Source organism: Leuciscus leuciscus (genome assembly GCF_965113295.1).
Source record: "Leuciscus leuciscus genome assembly, chromosome: 15".
Taxonomy (NCBI): Eukaryota; Metazoa; Chordata; class Actinopteri; order Cypriniformes; family Leuciscidae; genus Leuciscus; species Leuciscus leuciscus.
Genome location: NC_138739.1, coordinates 30,084,251 through 30,105,046, shown reverse-complemented (window position 1 = coordinate 30,105,046; position 20,796 = coordinate 30,084,251). Strand labels below are relative to the sequence as shown.

Genomic DNA, 20,796 nt, shown 5'->3' with positions numbered 1-20,796 from the left:
AATTTCCTTTCGTGTCTTTTTGAACTTGAATATTTTAATTTGACTAGGCTTAAACTTTAGTGATGATGCATCACTGGCTCGTCAACGTTCCCGCGCATCGTTCACGTTTGTTCACGTTCTCACAATTTTGCATTGTTAGAATTCATAGAAATGTTAGCGGCCAACTGACTGATGCAGTTTCACATACTCACCAACACAGATTTTTACTCGAACTTGGCAGTTGGCGAGTGTTAATGTTTAGGCCCTGTACGCAGCTCTCTGGAAAACTTGATTCTGATTGGTTAGTCGCGGCATTCAGCGGACAGATATTTCCTAATGTTTGCATGGTAATACTGTACATCAGTCCACTTATTGGTGGAGCTGAAACTGCGGCGCTACTTTCATGTCTCAATTGTTTAGGCCCTGTACGCAGCTCTCTGGAAAACTTGATTCTGATTGGTTAGTCGCGGCATTCAGCGGACAGATATTTCCTAATGTTTGCATGGTAATACTGTACATCAGTCCGCTTATTGGTGGAGCTGAAACTGCGGCGCTACTTTCATGTCTCAATTCTCTTAAATGGGGAGGGGCTTATAATAAGGGACTCGCGCTCTCGTGTTTCACGCAATTGCAACTGGCGCCATTACATCTCAGTATTCAATTGTAGTGAAAATGACCTCGATAATATACATGTAAATTTATTAAACAATTTCAAATGGCATATTAATTGTAAAAATAAATAGGAGTTCCTTTTGAGGGAACACCAAATAACATTAGCAAACATTATGAACTTCGCCAAATGAAATGCAGTACAGTTGCCGCACACTGACTAAAAGATTCATCCTGGGGTGCGTTTCCCAAAAGCATCGTTAGCCAACTATAGTCGCAAGTTCCGTCGTTATCATAGCATAGTTCAACGAGTCAGTGTTTCCCGAAACCATAGTTCTAACGAACATTCACAAACAGCATTGCAAAGCTGTGTGGTTGGAACGACAGATCTCGACCTGTGGTTCGAAGCATAGTTTCTTGTTTGCATGACTTATTTTATTGTGGACTCAATAAATCCTTATCTTGAGCAAAATAAGCAAGCTGACATTCAGTACAATCTGTCTCTTTTATTTAGAATACGTACAAATGTCATTTACGTCTTGTAGTTTGTCAAGAGATTGAGATTTAGTTTTTGCAGAATGTGTCAAGCTAAAAACTGAGCCCTCTTTACACAAAATGATCCCCAAATTAGTTATTGGGGGGAATATCAACATGTAACGGACGTAGGCCAGTAAGAGCTGTGCATGTAAACTTCACTATTTGCATCCTCGACTTTTGCATCCCTAATTTGCGATTAACGCTAGTGGCTGTGGTCTTTAGCGTCCTTGTTAGCGTGCCTCCCTCCCAGACCCCGTTTCGAATCCCGCTCAGAGTGGGTCGAGTAGGACTGGTTACATTTGGTGCCGTGACCCAGTTGGGAGTGAGGTTTAGGGGGGTGAGTGTAACGGACATAGGCCAGTAAGAGCTGTGCATGTAAACCTCACTCCCCTGATCCCAAGATCTTTAGCGTCCTTGTTAGCGTGCCCGCCCTAGTTCGAATCCCGTTCGGAGCAGGTCGAGTAGGACTGGTTACACACAGCTAAAATAGTTCTGAACACAGTGGTGTGACAACAGACCTACAATAATCCCCAAAACAAATAAAGGTGTTAAATATGTTAGAACAGCCTATGCTTTCTTTGACATCTTCTAAACCCAAATCTTGCATAAGCAGAGGCATCAGGCCAGATGGAAACCCACAAAATAACAACTTACAGCTGAGGTAAAAGGAACGCAACATGATATAGAGTAGCAAGAGGGGTTTTGTCTTACCATTGCAGTTTAGGAACACAAGGGTTGGATGGAAGTTTTGTTACCATCCTGACTAGCGATTACAGTTCATACTAACATATGTTATAATACAAATAATGAACTGTGCGCTTGTAACAACCTATCTGCCCACTCATACCTAATCACAGTAATATTATTTTATATGTATTATAAAAATCATAGAATATAATTAACAGTGCATTTCTTTCTCAATTTCTTCACCCTGACATGGAATTGTAATTGGTGGTCTGATTGAACTCTTGAGACTTTATTTTGAAAGAAAACTAGCGCATTTGTAGTCATAGCTGTGGCTGAATAGATGGTCATCATTAGATGTCTGGCTACTGCAGTTCTGGACTGACAGGAAAGTGCCCAGCAGAACATGGCTAAAGTAAATTACATTTGCAAACCGAATAAAATAAAAAGTGTTTGACATCCACTTCTGGCTGATATGTCCTTTAGGGTATGTAAAACTAAAGTTTGCATGTGGATTGAATTCATGTTTGTTCATGCTTACATAAATACATATATTATTGACATAGTCCTTCTGGATTAAAATATGCTAACTGGATATGCAAACATTAAATGTACCAAGTACACTAGAATACAAATGTGGTCAAAATAGACATTTTATGATATTTATCATTTAAAGTAGTGCTATACATACTATTAAAGTGTGGTACTTAATAACAACAAGCAGATTATTATTACAAATATTTATTAGGAATTTAGACAATGTAAACAACAATTCACAAGTTCAATAAAGCTGAATGCGAAAATTAAAAATGAAGCAAGGCTTGCAGATGTTGTAGTGGTATCTTAATTTAAAATTTTAAACATAGGGGGACAAAAAAAAAAAATATCCTAACAATTTTATGACATTATTCACTTTCTGCAATCCAGATTACTATTTATAATTATATACTAGATTTAATTACTAAGGCACATAATATTGGAAAAATACAGACAAGCAATGATTGCCAACATTTTAAACCACAGAATATGGGATTCTGTTTGGTTCGCCATTATTTCAGTAAGATTTACAATTCAAACAAAGATACATGTTGTACGTAAAACCTGATCCAGTACGCAGATTTAAAAAACAGATTCAGTCCCTTAATATCTGCGGCAAATCGTTTTGATTAAAATAAGTTGATTAAATACGTATAAAGAGTTCTCTCTCACTTGAAACAAAGGAACAGACACTAAAGCTTTTTCAAGGAGGACCATTGTGAGCATGTGCAGTCTTGCTCCGCCCCCTCCCGTCAGTCCAGTGGTTTGTGGGAGATGTAGTGCGAGTGTTTGTTCTCATTTCTCTCACACAGGTCCGTAATAGCCGAAATGGTTATGGTGGTCCACCTCGAAAGCTGTGTTTCTGCTCCTCGACTTCTGCTTCCGCCTCTGAACTCGAGTATTGAGGTGAAGGACGGACCTTGAAGAAATTCGCCACGTATCGCACCTGTAAGAGACAAGGAATGTTAGAAGAGTTAAAGACCTCACAATGCTACATTTTAAACTGAATGGCCTCTTACTTTTGGGTCACTTTACCAGAAAAGGAAATATTCAGTGGGGTAAAAAAAAAAAAAGGTTTGAGGTTTGAAAGAAAGTCATACTGGTTTGGAACAACGTGAGGGTGAGGAAATGATGACAGATGTAAAAATGTTGGGTAAAAAGTGTTAACTTACAATGAGAATTGCAATGAGCGCCCCCTGGAGGAGCCCCACCAGCACGTCGCTCCAGTGGTGCTTATAATCGGACACGCGGGTGTAACCTACATACACAGCAAAGGCCACCAGGAAGAACTGGATGGTTGGCCTCAGAAGACGGGCCCATTTCGCATTCAGTCTGGCCTGGACATAGAACTAAGGAAAGAAAAGAAAAATAGGTGTCTTTCATTTGCTGAATGATAATGACTTAATTTGTTGAGAAGAAATAACGAAAGCAAATGGCGATAACAGTTTTATCTCAGTGAGCTTTTAGCATTTAATATATCATTAAATTAATTCAAGGTTTTGCAAACTCTGCAACGAAAAACTCCTATTATTGTAAATACCCGCAACACCATCTATTCCTCATAGTGTCCTATTTATGTCATATCTATACTATGCTAAAACAGTTGCTCCTTTCAATGCTACACTTGACAAGTGGACCGGTTTGGCTGCTAAATTGTTGGCAAAATTTTCGAATGTGACCGAATTTTATGAAGCACAGCTCATATACAAGTCTCTTTGAAACCAGGCAGCTTTCTGTTGGCGAACACTGCGAATTTGCGTGAACAATTTGATCCTGATTCAGAAATCTTTTGCTCTCACGAGGAATTCTCGATCACGATGTTCCATTCTGATATGACTGAATTTGCTGAAAAATGGTAAATGTGACTACACATTTAACCCTCTGGTGATGCTCGCGTGGCAGTCAAATTGTTTTTTTAATTAATTATTTCAATAAAAATAATGTTCTATAATTTAGTTTGATAATGTTTTTTTTTTATATATATATATTTTGTATTTTTAGAGGATTTCATGGTACTAAAACTGGTACCTGAAAATGTCCAACTTAAACTGTCATAAATCTTAATTGTTTTGCACAGACTTAAGTTTGGTCTTTTTTTAAAGAAGACACATAGCAAATTATTGTTGAAGTGAATTTAAGTTTATTATGATGAAAAATGCATAAAATATTTATGTAAATATTTTAAATAAATTATTTATTTTATTTTATATTAAATATATATTTTCCAAAACATGTTTTACTCTAAAACTGTGAGAAAAATCAAAGCCATAAATCTAAACAACTTTTGTTCAAAATTTGAGGTTGATCAAACAATGAGCTTTCAGTAAGATTTTGTTTGGGCGCAGTACCAAACATTTCCACTTGATTAAATTCGTTTCCCATTTGTTTCCAATGCGGTCAAGTATAAGTGCGACTATTTTTTTCAGGACCATCTAACCATCTTTTTGTGTGTGTGTGTGTGTGTGTGTGTGTGTGTGTGTGTGTGTGTGTGTGTGTGTGTGTGTGTGTGTGTGTGTTCACATAGCAAGTGCCAAAACCTGTACCGAGTTTCATACTATTCTGATGAAGTAAAAAATTTAATAATAAAAAAGAAACGTACATTTTTTCAGCCAAAAAAGACAGAACAGCCAAAAAGACCTGAAAAAATTATTTATGACCAGAGGGTTAGATCTATACTTTTAGTGACACTAGTAAAATCAAACGAAACTGCAGAAATAAAGCCTATTTTCAAACATGTTTCCCCATTTGCCATTGGTTGCAAAAACAAAAAGACCCACTCCCAAACTGTTGGTTGATCCCAAGGGGTAAATGTTACACCACTCACCGCTAGAAACAGCATGCAGTACATCCCGAAGGAGGAGTGACCTGAGTAGAAGGACAACCTACGACACACAAATCACATATAGTTCACAGAAATTCACTGAAATCAATGCGTTAAAAGGATTTATGATGAGAGACATACCTGGCTTCGGTCACATCACGTGGGTTGCCAGTGCAGTTGATCGCAGTCACGTATCCTTTGCAGACTTTGGGGGCACACACTGCTAAGAAATGTGGACGTGGTCGCCCAATGGTGTACTTAGCCAAGTCCGTCAGTGATTGGCTGACAGCTCCCCCAAACAGGAAGGCGCCCAGCACCTTGTAGATGGCCGATACATATTGATTAAATGTAGAGTTGGAGTGAATTTTCTTGCTGTACACCAGATACGCTTCACCGGATGATATCTAGAGGAACAGAAGAGGTAAAAGTTGAGTGACGTGATGCATTTCTGTAGCGTTCAACAAGGATCAAAACGGTTACGCTACATTAGGTTTGTCATAAATCTGTCCATGAGCACAAAATGCTGTGTTGTTGTGCATAATAAACCCCTCTTCTGTGCAGAGTCATGAACGGACACTTTGTTGAGGATCAGCATGTGACTCAAGGGATGATGAGATCATGGGAGGGATGATGGAGATGAATGAACGAGGGACTCACGATAATGATAGTGCAGGTGATGGTGACCGCAGCCAGCGTCACGTGCGTGATGGTGTCCGGTCTTACAGGGTAACCGATGCTCTCGTCCTGGCAGAAGATCGCTCGCTCGTATGGCCGGGACGCGATATTCATTATAACGAAGGGCAGAGAAGCTACAGGAATAAGAAGAAAAAAATAAATACATAGAGAAATAAATATCTGCTTCCAAATGATGAGTTGACTAATGTGGAGAATATACAGGGTGAATCTCCTAAAACCTGGAAAAAACCTGTCTGGGTCATATTTCACCTCAAGAAAATAAAATTTCCATATATTCATGACAATTAAAGCACATTTTTTCCAGCCATTTCTCATAACCAAATACATATCAACAATACCAACATTATATTATTTTCATTATAATGTATATATTTACATGTATACATCATTGTATGTTTGTTACACTGCCTTTATTTTTATGAAAATCCTACATTAAATTAAAAAGAAGTATTTATAATTAAATCAAATATAATTATTGATTTATGGGTGAGATGTCATATTTTTGGTTATTGTTAAAGTAACTAAATAGCCCCAAAAAAAAAAAAAAAAAATTCATAAGCACATTTCCCTAACCATTTCTCACTACCTTAATACCAAAAAACTATATATTTACATTACAAATTATCGATATTCAATACCATTTTCGATATCACAGGGAAAATTGCCATATATACCTCCATTCAGATAATTTATCATCTCATAATTGTTTTATAATTTTGTCGTAATAGCTTACACACAGCACAGGAAGGCTTTATTTGAATCGTTGAACTAAATTAACAAAAATTAATTTAGTAAACAGTCAGTAATAAAATAAGAACAAATAAACAAACTTTGTTCTAAAAAATATATTTTTTGTTTTTCTTTGATTAACATGACAGACAGGTTTATTAGGCTGCTGTCACTTTAAGAGCTTATGCGCGGATCCAATATACTGTTACACAACATGCGTTTTCTCCAGAGGTTTCTGAAGAGCATTTTTGAAACCCAAAGTGGGAGGAGCCAGCCGTCGCCATCTTGCCAACGCATCACCGTGCGTGTCTCCCGGATAACCGGAAATGGGCAAAGAGGCGGGATTAGCTGAGGTGACGCGTGCCGCTAACAGACAGAAGACAAACGGCTAGTAGTGACAGCAGCGGCAATCCACCTGTCACTCAAGTGGCCACGCCCTTAATTATGCAGAACTTTAAGACTTAATATAATTTAAACGGATGAGTTATAAAAAAATTCACTCCCCTCACAGTTGTCATGAAGGGCAAAATTAGCTATATAGACCAAAACCAATTTTTGTACGAGGCTGTAAGCATATTCTTTTTCTGCTGTAAAGTTGGGCATATTAACATGGGGGTCTATGGGATTGACTCTCTTTTGGAGCCTGTCTCTAGTGGTCAGTCAATGAATTGCAGTTTAAGTCACTTCCATGTTGGATTCAAAAGAGAGATCGGTTGCCACCTGGTTTTCTCTCAACTATTTACTATAAGACTCTATAGACTTTTTTTTTTAGTAACACTCAGAACACCATCCGAATTAAGTCATGGAAGCAGCGTGTATTTATAGTACCTCTTTTTTCCAGAGTCACAAGGAAACACATTTATCCCACAGCTATGAGGAAGTCACCAGACCACACCGTTTTAACCCAAAAACATGTTTTGTGCCATATCATAAACATTCCTGTCCACACCCACAGCCTAGACATCCTTTCCACAACGCCTTGATCGGTGGACTGATGTGGCTGGAGATGCACATGTCTGAATGTTGCCACGGCGTGAGCCTTTAATGAATGGAAAATGACCTTGGGACATTTGGAAATGTTACAAAATCACTCTGCAACCACGTGATCCTAAGCCACAGCACTTAAAGAGAACAGTAGGAGCAATTCTACTTCCTGTAATTCCATTTTCTGGACATATAATGGCACAGTGTTCCAGTAAGTTTGCATATCTTTAACTGCCAGAAAGTATGTTTGAATGGAACATACTTGTGTAGATATTTTAAGCCGGCTAAGAATGTAAAAGAACCTTGTTTCTTCCAGTCAACATCAGGAAGATTCTACATCAGCAGGAAAACATGGTTTTTGTTGGTAAAAGCCAAAAATATGATTCTGGACCTTATGGTTGACTAAATATGGATGAGCAGCATCCCACACAAATCCAGGATTGCTCAAGTGCCATTTATACCACTGCGGTATTACAATGTACAAGAGCATTTGTGAGACAGACGGTCCGGTCCATCTCAAAATTTAACTCTGGGCTCACTGTGATATTTACACATGGTTTATTCTTCAATATTATTCTACAAGGGCCATTCAAAATATACAAAGAACAAGCTCATAATCTGTACATATGGAGCTTACTAACAGAATTTAGAATAATATATTCCAACTAGAAAAAAAAAAAAAAATGTTTTTGCCAAAACAAAAATATGTTTTGTTTTCTTTTGTTTTGTTAAAACAACAAAGCATTATGCTGGATAAAACATGGTAGCAATTTCTAAAATTTCATAATGAATGTTCTAGATGAATTAACACATGGAAACACCAGGGAAACGTACAAGAAAATTAGAAGTTTGCCTGTTTTAAACTCGTATTTTGTCAGTTTATAGACAGAGAGAAAAAGGGATTATTTACTGAATTGAATTGTTGGGTCATATGAAAAAACAACCAATCAATCACTTTAGCAAGTTAATCTTAATGCTGAATGACAACTTCATTAATTGAAATTTAATTTGAAAGTTTTAGCACTAGAGATGTTGAACTAAATCCTTGAGAAAAGTTGAAATGCAATGGTGCAAAATACACATCCAAAACAAGTCCTTTTGAGTTTCAGTGTATTCTTGAGACGTTCACGTCACGACAAGAGACAAAGAGTAATCGAGTCATAGAGAGTCACTTAAGAACAAATGAGTTTCTTTGTATTCCAAAAACAAAGAACAAGGGTGTTTGAAATGACACTGTATTTCCATACACTGTGGTCTGGGACAGTGAGAACACACACACACACACACACACACACACTCACTTACAAAATATCATAATGACATCCTCAATGGTGCACTAATAAAAACACACTGCTCATGTAACCTTGCCCCAAAAACAGTCATTAGTTTACTACGCTGTGTATTATTGAACTAACAATTGTGAATTTTGGAGCAATGATTCACAATTGTCAAAATCTGGGTCAAATTGTATCCTCAGGTCAAACAGCTCTAAATAACTACTGTTAAATCAGACTCCGGCCTCAAACAGATTTATTCTTTAACAATTATAATGTTTTGTTTTCTTTTGCTTTGTACCTTACATTTTTTATATACATGTATATATTTACAAATGTTTTGGTTTCTTTTTTTACATCTTTCATTTTTTTTATATTCACAAATGTTTTCTCTTTTGTTTTGTACCAGACAAAACAAAAAACAAGTGTTTTTTTTTTATATTTACAAATATGTTTCGTTTTCTTTTGTATTACAGCTTGCAAAACAAAAAAACAAATGTTTTTTGAAAATATTTACAAATACGTTTAGATCTCTTTTGCTTTGCAGATTTCAAAAACGTTTTTTGCAAAATATTTACAAATAGGTTTTGTTTTCTTTTGTTCAAACCTCCTGGGAAAACAAAAACAAAACAACTTTACCTTAAATAGTTCAGTTAGCTCGAAAGGATGTGATCCACTTGCTGAAAACTGTGTACTGAATGTAAACCCCAAGTTTTATTGTCATTAAGGAGATTTACTGTTTACAAGCAATGAAAGAAAAAGAAAAAGAAAAATGAACTATCCCTCAGGCCTCATTGATCATCATTGTGAGGGACTCGAGACCCCAAACAATGGCTACAGTTTTAACACTAACTTGAGATTCAGACACTCTGAGGATCTGGAGCTGAGCTTGGATGGCCTTTTCTGTATGTTTGCCAGCTGTATAATCTCCAAACAAATGAATGAAATGCCCAATAAAACTTAAGTCTCATTTTTCCTTCTTCCTCTCCAGGCTTTTCAACTCCTGAGACACATTATTAGGAAACAAAAAGACTAGTAAGACTGAAAGGTTTTTGATACAGATTTTTATGGCCAATGGAAAAATGAAAAATGAACCCTGAGGAGTAGTTTTTTTTATTTCAAACTGTCATTGATTAATGCCAAACACAATTAAAACACCTAGAAACACTGAGAACGAAGTCTAAAATGTCAACTGTGCAGTTAAAAAGGCCAAGCAGTATATTCTGGTACTCGTCAGTGAAATTCATGAGCATTACTTCTGAAATATTTTCCAGATTGTGTTCCCAAGGAATTAAGTCAGTATAAGGTGCATTAAAAGGTCAAAGAACTTCAAACGGTTCGAGTTCAAAGCCTCAGTTGGCAGGTGCGAGCTTGGCGGACGCTTAATTACGCAATGAAACAGGACTGCAGGGAGACATGTGGCGCTTAGAAGTGAGAGGGCAAGAAGTCTTGAAGAAAGGCACAGTTGACACCCAACACATTGCAATATTGGGGCTGCACTGAAAAACAAACCTCGTCTCAACTGCCACCAGCCGCCCCCCTCCAACCATTCCCTGAAACAAATTAGTTCCATTTGAAGGTACAGGAAGTCAAATTTCCTGTAAAACATTAAGGGAACCCGTTTTGGTATGAGCTCTTTTTATGAGGCCATGGACTGTGTTTTTCCCCCTTCATGCTATGCAAGTAAAAGGAATGAACTCTAGTTTTCTGAATAGTTCATTAATTAAAAGTCGGTAATTTACCTAACATCGTGCATTTTTTACTTGGGAAAAAAAGTTGAAGAAAGGAATGAAAGCGGATAGGCTTCAAATTAAAGAAGACCATACAACTTCTGCTCTATATTCCGAGTCTTCCTAAGTCATAAGTCATAGTTTTGTGTGAGAAACAGCCTGGAATTTAAAGTCCAGTTTAACTTGCTTAACAGCAGTGTTTTTTTTTTGTATTATTTATATACTATTCTAATATTCAAATAATATTTGGAATTAGCTTTTATTTTTAAATTATCAGTTTAGTTTGCATTAGCAATGTTGTTTATGCCTTGGTAATTTTGCTTTATTTCTTTTTTTAAATATGTATATTTAGTTTTATTTTATATGCATTTCAGTTTTAGTCATTTTAGCACTTCGAAAACCTATTTTGTTTCAGTTTCCCCACCAAATATTTATATAGGAATACATTTCATCTTTAATGCCCATGATTTCTAATAATTTTTAGTTTTAGTAAACAATAACAACATTGTTTGACAGTCTTGGTCACCACTATCTTTGATCGTATGTGGCGCCGCTCGGTTCCACAGAATAAAGACCGCGATATAGTTTTGGAATAACATGACGGTAAGCGAGGAGTAAACCATGAATGACTTCATGCTCCTAATGGAAAAAACAATGAAAATATTTTAACCATGGTTGCAAAGTTTCCAGACTTTTGGGGAATTTTCATAAACTTTTGGAAAGTTTCTGGAAGTTTACAGGAAATTCAGGCCCTTTGCAACCCTAATTTTAAGTTGAGTTGAGTTGCATTAGTTGAGTTGCAACAAAGCAATATATAGACTAAATCAATAGGGGGAGGAGAGAGTAAAATGTTTCTGGGTTGGTGATTGCTGAAGTGGCTCAGTGAGGATTCACATCCTTTTGCCCATCCCACAGACAAAAATTAGCTTGCCACTCCTGTAGTCTCCACCTCATTCATTCATAGTTTCCCAGTTTGTTTGGAGCCTCCTCCTTCACAAACACTATAAATATGAAGGGCAGAACTGAGTGTTGCTATATTTGGTTCAATCTGATGTGCAGTTATGGTATGTAGGAAGATAATTGTTGGCAATCTGAGTTAACTGAGTTGGAAACACTTCCCCTCACACCGCTGGAGGAACGCCAGAGCCATTATTGGACGAAACAAACAGTTTCATTCAGTATACAAAAGAGAAGGTTCACCCAAAAATGAAATTGCCATACTCGAGTCGCCCTTGTGTTATTCCAATTGGTGAAGTTAGAACAGGAAAGCAGAGGTTTATCAGAATGTCTGAGCTGCTCACTTTCCTACAGTGAAAGTGAATGGGGACCAGGGACTGTACTGGTTCAAAGAGGACAAATAATATGCATTACAGGAGTAGTTTAGATGACATGTGCACTATATTCCAAGTCTTCTGAAGTCATAATGATGCTTTGGTGTGAGAACTAAACAAACTAAAGTCGGTATGTAAATCTTGGTCACCATTCACTTTCATTAAAGGGAAAAGAGCAGCTTGGACACTGCTATAAATAACTACTTTTGTGTATCACAGAAAATCTTATACAGAAAAAAAAAAATCCACAGAAAAAAAACCATAGAGTCATCATTGTAAATTACACAATTTTCATTTTTGAGTGAACTTTCCCTTTAGCATCAGCTTACAGTAGCTCAGCTATTTTCAATCCTATTTTTTTTTTTCACCTTAAGGTTGTGGTACACTGTACACGTCTTTTTACCTTAAAAAAAAAACAATACACTAAAAATGCCTTTTACATTGTTAGTAATATTTCAAGACAAACATTTACTGGACAGAAGCAACTTAAGTTTACATGATTATCCATATATGATCAGGCTTTTGAGGAAAGTACATTTTTACTCCCAATCATCATTGTATTGCATTACATTATATGTTTTGTTAAGCTTTGATCATAAAACGGAGCATTTAAATATCATCTTACTACATCATATTATTGTGAGATTTAGAGTGACATCTGATATTTATGTGCATTTTATGTAAGTGGTCTGTTATACTATTATAAAGATCTCACTGATTTTACAAGCTATCAGAATTTAATCGTACTTTTTGGCCATGTAAATATCAGCGACTGCAACAAATTGCATATTTTTGCAATTGTGTGGGTTTTTTTTTACTTCTCAAATATGAGCTCCATATTCTCCTATATCATATTTGAGCATTACAATTCTGATATATCAAATACTCAAAAAAATATTGTCTAATAAACTGCCTTTGGCCCTCTGACTATTACTTTATATGTCAGGCTTTACATGGTTAACTACTTATTAAATAGTTTGTAACTTTGGAAGCTAAAGTTTCTAAGTAGCTTTCCCAACACAGGCAATGTTGGTCCAAGAAACTGAAATTCTGTGAACATTTAGCTGATACGTTTACAGTAAATCTGAGTTGCCCTGCTTGCAGTTTCAAGGACATACGAGTTGGTGCATTTCCAATGTCACAGGACTTGAAAATAAGAAAACCCTGGCGAAAATCCCATTTGTTTTTGTCTACACCACACAGCCTGTGAGGGAGTAGCCTGTTTTCTTAGGGTCGGCTTTGACCTTCACCCTGACATTGGCTCACCACCTTTCATTATCAAACCCTATGTTTTTATTGACCGCTTGTATTCTAACTCATTTTCAGGCATTTCAACAAATATATTAAGCTTTCAACACCTAACTTGATACATTATGGCTTCATTTCAACATTTGAAACCCAGTTCATAGCAGCTAAACCCACAAAGATCACGTTCGGTTTCTACTCTGAAGATGAAAATGAGATGTTCTTGACTTTCTTTGTGGGTTTTCTGGAGTACCATCATAAGTGTTACGAAAATACAATGTCGCCCCTTAAGTGAGAGTTTTGAGGGCGGTCTGTCTGCCGGCAGCACTCCCTGCGCGGTAGTTTGGCAAGGACGCCTGACTCATTTGGAAGCTATGTGCTGAGCGTACAACCTCGCAGGAGAGTCTGGAATCCTACTTCAAGAAGAAACACCCGCCCTCCTCCTCTTTTCTTTCACCATACACCAAAGTCTATCCGTCTCAGCCCTCTACCTCCCCACGCTAATGCTAGTGTGTGATTTACACTCTTGGAAACCATGGAAATGTATAATATTGCGTGGGAAACAGGTTAGCTGGTACGCTAATAGTGTTTAGCAAGTGTGTTTTGCTTTAAAAATAGCTTCTGTGATTAATGTAACAGCATCATTATGTTAATGGTCTCATGGTGTGACCAATTTCAGAACAATTTTGTTGATGTTGCAATTGCGATCTCACACAGACTGTTCTGAACAAGTTTATCCAAGACCTTAAATATAAAGAATGACTGTCCCAACATCCTGCAATTGTTCTTGTCGTTCTCCCATATTTCGCCAGTAGTTTTAGGGAATGAATCCAAATCGTGTGGCAATGTGTCTTTATGGGTTATTGCGCAATGATATGATGCTAAAAACCTTCACTATTCCTTGCTGGTGGAACCTTATACCGGAACAGCTGGCTTTTTTACTTTTCTTTTTTTGTTCATTTTACTATTTAACTGTCACGCATAGTCTATATCTCCATCTCTGTCCTAGCTTGCACTGTGAAAATATGTTGTATTGCAGCACTCATGTTTCATTACTACTTTACATTAATTGCATTCTTCATTCGTAAGTCACTTTGGATAAAAGGATCTGCATACAGGTCCTGTAAGCAATATAACAATTATCTTTTGTGTTGAGAAAATTGTTAAAAATACCAATAAAATGAAATGTAAAAAAGATGCCTGTTAAAACAGTTTAACAGAGGCCAGCTAGTAAGAGCTGTGTTGGTAAACCTCACTCCCCTGGCCTCAAGAGGCGCACTAGAGACTGACACTAGAGACTGTGGCTGTGGTCTTTAGCGTCCTTGTTATAACATCTGCCTCCCATGTCAGAAACGCTGGTTTGAATCCCGCTCGGAGTGGTGCAAGTAGAAATGGAGGGGTTAAGTAAGCCGCTTTTCCACTTTCGGGCCAATGCAAGCCTGTGCTAGGCGGGGCCACTAGCCTCGGACCTCAAGCACGAGGTCAAAATCAATTTGCGTTTCCACTGTCGGGCCAGTAGCCCCGCAGCACTACTCTAAAACACGCCTTCAGAGAACAACGTCTACAAATCCCACATCACCAGCATGGTGAAGCTAGTTGACTGAAAACTAGCTAGATTGTAAAATTAACATGATGTTTGGTCTTTAAATACTTAAGCATCGATATTTGACCAATAATTTACGCTACAATTTTTTCACAGTGACAGTAATTTATTAATTTGTGTCAGGACTGCACATCAATCATGCTCAATCAAACCGTATTTATCATTATTTATTTTTTATCATTATTTTCCATGAAATTATGGGATCTGAGGAGGTTTGAGCGATCTTTTCCATCTCACTATACTGTTATAGTTTCAGCTGGAGCAACAGAGGGAGCTCACGAGCAGAAAACAGGAGTTATACGAGTTTACCGGACTATATATAATTTATGACATGTGCGAATGCATTGCATCTGCATCAACAAAGGGACAGGGAAGAGATGGATGAAACATGAAACCAAATAAATACACGATTATAATCATATATGATTTGTTGAAGTTCTTCAAGCAGTCTTTGGTATTTTCCATAACCATGTATATTTATTATGGCAATGTTTAGCATATGTAGCCTTTAACATCGCATGTAAATAAAAAATAGATTAGAATCCCCATCGGATCGCACTCTGAAGTTATTTCAGAAACTCACTGGTGTCTGAAAGTGAGTTTTGAGCTGAAAATTGTTTTAAAATGTCTTAAATGTTGGAGTTAGCTGGTAGTCTGATATGAAGCATTGGAGATGAGCAACAGCGTTGTCCCTCTCCTGACTCCGCCTTTGTTCATGAACTCTCCTCAAGCCCCAGTTGGCCTGCTTTGGACCAAGGTATTAGGCGGGCCAATAACGCCTGGATGTTGGCCCCGAGGAAACCCTGAGGAGGCCCGATCAAGCCCTGGAAGTGACAGTGGAAACGCGACTGGCCCTGGCACGCACTAGCATGATCGATTTTGGGCCGACAGTGGAAACGCGTCAATTGGTGCCGTGACCCGGATGGGAGTGAGGTTTAGAGGGGTGAGTGTAACGGAGGCCAGCTAGTAAGAGCTGTGCATGTAAACCTTACTTCCCTGACCTCAAGACAGGGGTCTTAAGCATCTTGTTAGCGCACCCACCTCCCATGCCGGAAATACTGGTTTGAATCCTGCTTGGAGCAATGCGAGTAGAACCGGAGAGGTTACATTGGTGCCGTGACCCGAATCGGAGTGAGGTTTAGAAGGGTGAGTGTAACAGAGGCAATTTCACGATATAATGTTAAGAACGTTAAGAAATAACGAGCTTTATTAAAAACATACCAAAATACACTAGAGGTACCTGGAAGGAAGGCCTGGAAAGTCCTTCAGTACTGAGCCAAATGCTCAGCTTTTTATTGCAACAGATAAGCATAGATAATTCTCTCCAATTTCACTTTCACTGAAGTAAAATGCTGATCTTGTGGCTTTGACTTGCTGTATCAGTACAGAAGAACAGAGGCAGAATATTAAATGTCAACTCTTTTTTCTGTCAGTACTCAATGACTGATGATGTAAAATATCATAAAGAAAGGCAGCAGTAAAATACACACCGTTAGCCTGTGAGCGAAACCAAAAGCCAGACTGTGTTTGTGTGGAGGGAAAGTTTACTTAGACAGAAGAAAAAGAGAAGCAGAGGGTGGTGGGCTGGATTGAATGTCAAATACAGGGCTGGGAAAAGGATATTAAGTCCCTGAAACACTTACCGAAATTCGCAGTCAACTGGATTCAGGGACTTTTCTGTTAGTAATACAGCAATCTGAGAGGCTGATGTTTATTTGAAAATGACTGAATATTTCCACCTGTGCTGCAGTAAATCTTTCTGTACTTTCATTACCTCAAGGCCAAATGTCTCAAATTTATAGGACTTTGAACCATCTTTTATGTCAGAACCCAAACTATCCATACATAATGTAGCTATGGGTTTCTTAGCCCTTTCTTCCATACATTACATTAATTTCTAGCAGAAAGCGGTACATTTTAATATATTTACAACAAGTTGGAAATTCTTTAATAAGGTTTGTAATAGTGACGGAATGTTCATATTTGATAAACTATTCTGTTGTACGAAAAATATTGTTGGTCTTTTTATGTAGACTCTTAAAAGAATGATTCAATGACTCACTCATTTACACTTCACTTGTTTCATTAGTGAAAGAATCAGATTTTTTGAAAGAATCTCTTGAATGAATGAATTTCTGAATAAATTTAGCAGTCGCTTGTCGCCACCAACTGGTGTAACAATGTACTCGATACAATATTTATTAGAAGCGTCAAGTTAGTTTCAAAAGGTGATTTATCCTTTTTTTCCGCACTGTAAACTTTTATCCTAGTACGTCTGTGATAATCAAAATTTTTGTAACAAAGAAATAATGAAACTTAAAAAGACTCTTTGTAAAGCGGTTTCATACTTAAACATGATAACTGCTCTCTCTGGGTCAGCGGCAGCACAAACAGATTTGAATCGCTGTGATCATACTTGTCAAAGGTTTAATAGACAGTTGAATTATTGTCATTTCACCCTTCGCAGGGGGTTTGATTGACATGCGATCTGACCAATCATAATTCGCCATCCGCCGAATCAGCCATTTTGTCCGACAATTATGGTGCCTTCACGTGCTATGGAAAAGATGATATTTTCCACTTGTGAACTGGTATTTACCAGTGTGTTGTGTTCAAGTGCTTTTGTTGTCGTAATGTAGGTAAAAAAAAATGGACTCACAGATCCAGACCTGTTATTTGGCTAAAACAATTTTAGATAGCTTAAGTCAGTAAATCATGGTGTCGCTGGCGTACACTACAGACAAAATACATTCACGTGAGTAAATTGCCTGACCGCTCATTACTAGGAGGCTCCTATTGACTGCTAGCTAGCATCTGCTCTGGGTAGGTAACAACAAACCAAACTGACACTGAGTGTTAACGCATTATATTACAATTTTTAATGACACAATATTGTATAGGCTACAAAAACTATCCGCTAACAGTAGCAAAAAAACGTTTAGTTGTGTGCAATGCTTATTCATGACTCTTGCGTTGCTCTCCGCCATTTTGAAAAGGTCAAAGGTTATCTCATCTCGGCAACTCGTGCATCAAAATATTCTACGAGTTGCCCAGTGGAAAATACCACATGAGGGGGTGTTCATGTGCATTTTCCACGTCGGCTTTTGGTATTTACCATAATTACCATAGCACGTGAAGGCACCATTAATCATGCAGATCTACTATTTAGTTTTTTGCTTATTTCAGTTTTAGTCATTTTAGTACTTCAACTTGGCAAGAAAACATTAAAAAAATGTCATATAATTCTTAATAGAATATTTTTTTTCAGCTTTATTTAAATTAAAGAAAACTATATATAAAAAAAGAATGGTCTTAGTTTACTATAACAACACTGCACCACATGACTTTTTTTGAGCGATTACATTTAAACGTTTGCTGAAAATTGAATTTCAAAATCATATGTAACTCATATCTTACACTAAGAATGTGGCACATCCATTTTAAACTAGATTTTAAGAAGAATTTCCCCTTTCTCGCATTTTGTCATTATAGCCTAAATGCAAGAAAAGAAACATCTGTAATTGTCCTAACCATCTGATGCCCTTTATAGACTAGACGGACAATATTGTCTATCCCTGTCTACAACATGGATCATTTCAAAACGAGAGACACTTGCACCTGTAAAGGTGTAAAGGTGTAAAGGTGAAGGATCATGCCTAGGGCACATTCTAGCCCTCGTGAAATCCAAAGCTGAAGGTTGGAGAACACAGACACAACAAAGACTTCAAAGGGCAGGTGCAGAAACTTCATCTCATAGTAGGGTTACCTCATGTGGTTAAGAAAAACAGGCTCAAACACAATGTTTCCAAAGGAAGTAATGGTCATGATGGTTCACACTCACTTTAGCACTGAGGCAAGTCGAATCTTTCCGTAAATGTGACTGTGTTTATGGTCATTGAGTTTGTCTCACAGTTGGTCTGCAAGCAAACCCCTAAATAAAGCCAAAAATGCAAGATGAGGAACATTTCTGTGGCACTACAGGCTGCCAAACACTGTGGGAAATACTGACAGGCTTGGATCACATTTCCATAAACAAATACTCAACTTCCTGAACGTGCAAAATCCAGGAAAAGAAGCAAAGACGAATGCAACTCAGCATTCAACACAGAGAACACACCTCCCAATACATATTTAAATATGAAAATCTTCTAAAGATTGGCCCCTCACATGGCCACTGTCACCTAAAGCACCTGTTTTTGCAATAAGATAATATACATGAAATATCGGCAAAAGTCAAATACACTAGCTTCCAGATCAGTTGTAAATATATATTGCTTTATATTGCAGTTTAGTGCAAAGCCAAGCCAAGGCAATTTTGCAAAGTGTGAACTTGTGAACAAAAGCATATTTTATGTTTAAATGTCTAATAATAACCTAATGCTGTATACATTTATAAATTATACAGGCAAAGAAAAAAAAAAAAGGTCAATCAGATTATATACACAGGTTAAACATAAACCTGTTTTTACATACTTGCATATTTCACGTATTGTTGTCATAAAGCACACACTGAAAACAAGTTTTAAAAACAAAGTTCCTTACAAAATACATATTTTCCACTAAAATAATTGTGTTGATTAAAAAACGTCAGTGTATGTTATTTGTCAACAACCCAGTTACATAGCCTAAGATATAGTTTAAAAAAGAAGTTTTGTAAATGAACTTCAGAATATGACACTGAACGTTGAAACATTGAACTCGCTTACCTACAACTACACACAGCACGTCAACCAGGACGAAGAGTCTCTTTTTCCTCAAGTCCGTCATTATTTCTTTAGCTCGGATGCACTTTAAAACTAGCACTTTAAAAGTCACTTCATTTATGAGATAATGTCAAAGATAATCCACCTGGAAGAAGAAAAACAAAGGGAACGCGACCAGTATTGCGAGTTCTTCCGGCTCTGCTGTTCTACCTGCGCTGCTCGTGCTCCGCTTCAGCTCATAGGTGACGGTGAAACACTCGCGTCCTTTACGACTTTATATATCTAGAACTTCAAATGCTGACGGCAGTGACGCGTAGGTGCACATGTTGCTTTTGTTAAAGAAAAGACTTGTGTCCAGCCCTTCAGCAGATTTTTGAGGACGCATCCACTCCTTTTCCAAAAATAAAGCCGCTGTGTTCCCACTCGCGCTTGTGTACTCTCTCTCGCCGTGTCACACCTTGAGCTGACAGTGTGAGGCGCATGCGCAGTCGCGCTGCCTGGATATAAATCTCTGCACTTTGAGCTGAAGCGCAAAGCAACATGACACACACATAGACTATTTTTATTGCACATCATCCCATAAATATTAAATTGGTCAATTTATTCTACTACATGTATCTGTCACATTCATCGTTACATCTGGACATGTTGTGATTTACAAGTAGCCCTATTTCTGAGAATAAATGGATGGATGGATAGATATTTTTAGTTGACTGTCTGAACACACCTCTGCCAATATGATGATAGTCCTATATGTGACACAAAATAATGTATTTGTTTTTAAGTTAAGGGAACACCTAACTTATTTCTAGCACGTTAACATCGCCACACCCCAAAGGCTTCCTAACAATTTTTGTCTACTAGAACGTTATGGAAACGTCACTGACACTACAAATATTACAATTAGGCTATATAAATAAAACCTAAATAGTAGCCTACGTACTTAGCTATATTATTTGGTTCACCTAGGGTAGAGCAAACATTTTAATAGTTTAATTTCCTAATGCTTCATAGATGGTGACGTTCAAATGCTTTCATAATGTAGGCTAGTTAAAAAACTATAGCTGATAGCTAGCTATAGTTGACGTCACTCAGATCAGGATATAATGGCAGATTACTATTCTAATTAGTAATACAAAGTTTTTAAAGGTCCATCCTAGAATGTAGGGTGTAAACCGAAGCATGTGCCTCAGTTCAATCTTCTTTATCCGCTTGCTTGACATTTCATATATGTTAATCTGCCCTCTAGTGGACACTGACAGGCCACACAGTAAAACTATAGCAGCAGTTCGAGAATTATGTTGACAGTACTAAATAGGTTTATTAATCAGTCT

The 20,796-nt window shown here is 37.4% G+C and overlaps 1 protein-coding gene and 1 long non-coding RNA gene across 2 annotated transcripts in view; one reads left to right on the top strand and one right to left on the bottom strand.

The window, feature by feature from the left end:
- Nucleotides 1-20,796, top strand: part of LOC309476597 — a 154,035-nt gene that overhangs the window by 25,343 nt on the left and 107,896 nt on the right. The gene's annotated exons all lie outside the window — the stretch shown is intronic.
- plpp2b (phospholipid phosphatase 2b) lies at nucleotides 2,535-19,929 on the bottom strand. Its single transcript, XM_082137690.1, has 6 exons — nucleotides 19,466-19,929; nucleotides 5,825-5,976; nucleotides 5,309-5,571; nucleotides 5,171-5,228; nucleotides 3,519-3,695; nucleotides 2,535-3,292 (listed from the first exon to the last, which is right to left on the bottom strand). Exons 1-6 carry the CDS (start codon nucleotides 19,524-19,526, stop codon nucleotides 3,179-3,181), a joined length of 825 nt encoding a protein of 274 aa, XP_081993816.1. The 5' UTR covers nucleotides 19,527-19,929; the 3' UTR covers nucleotides 2,535-3,178.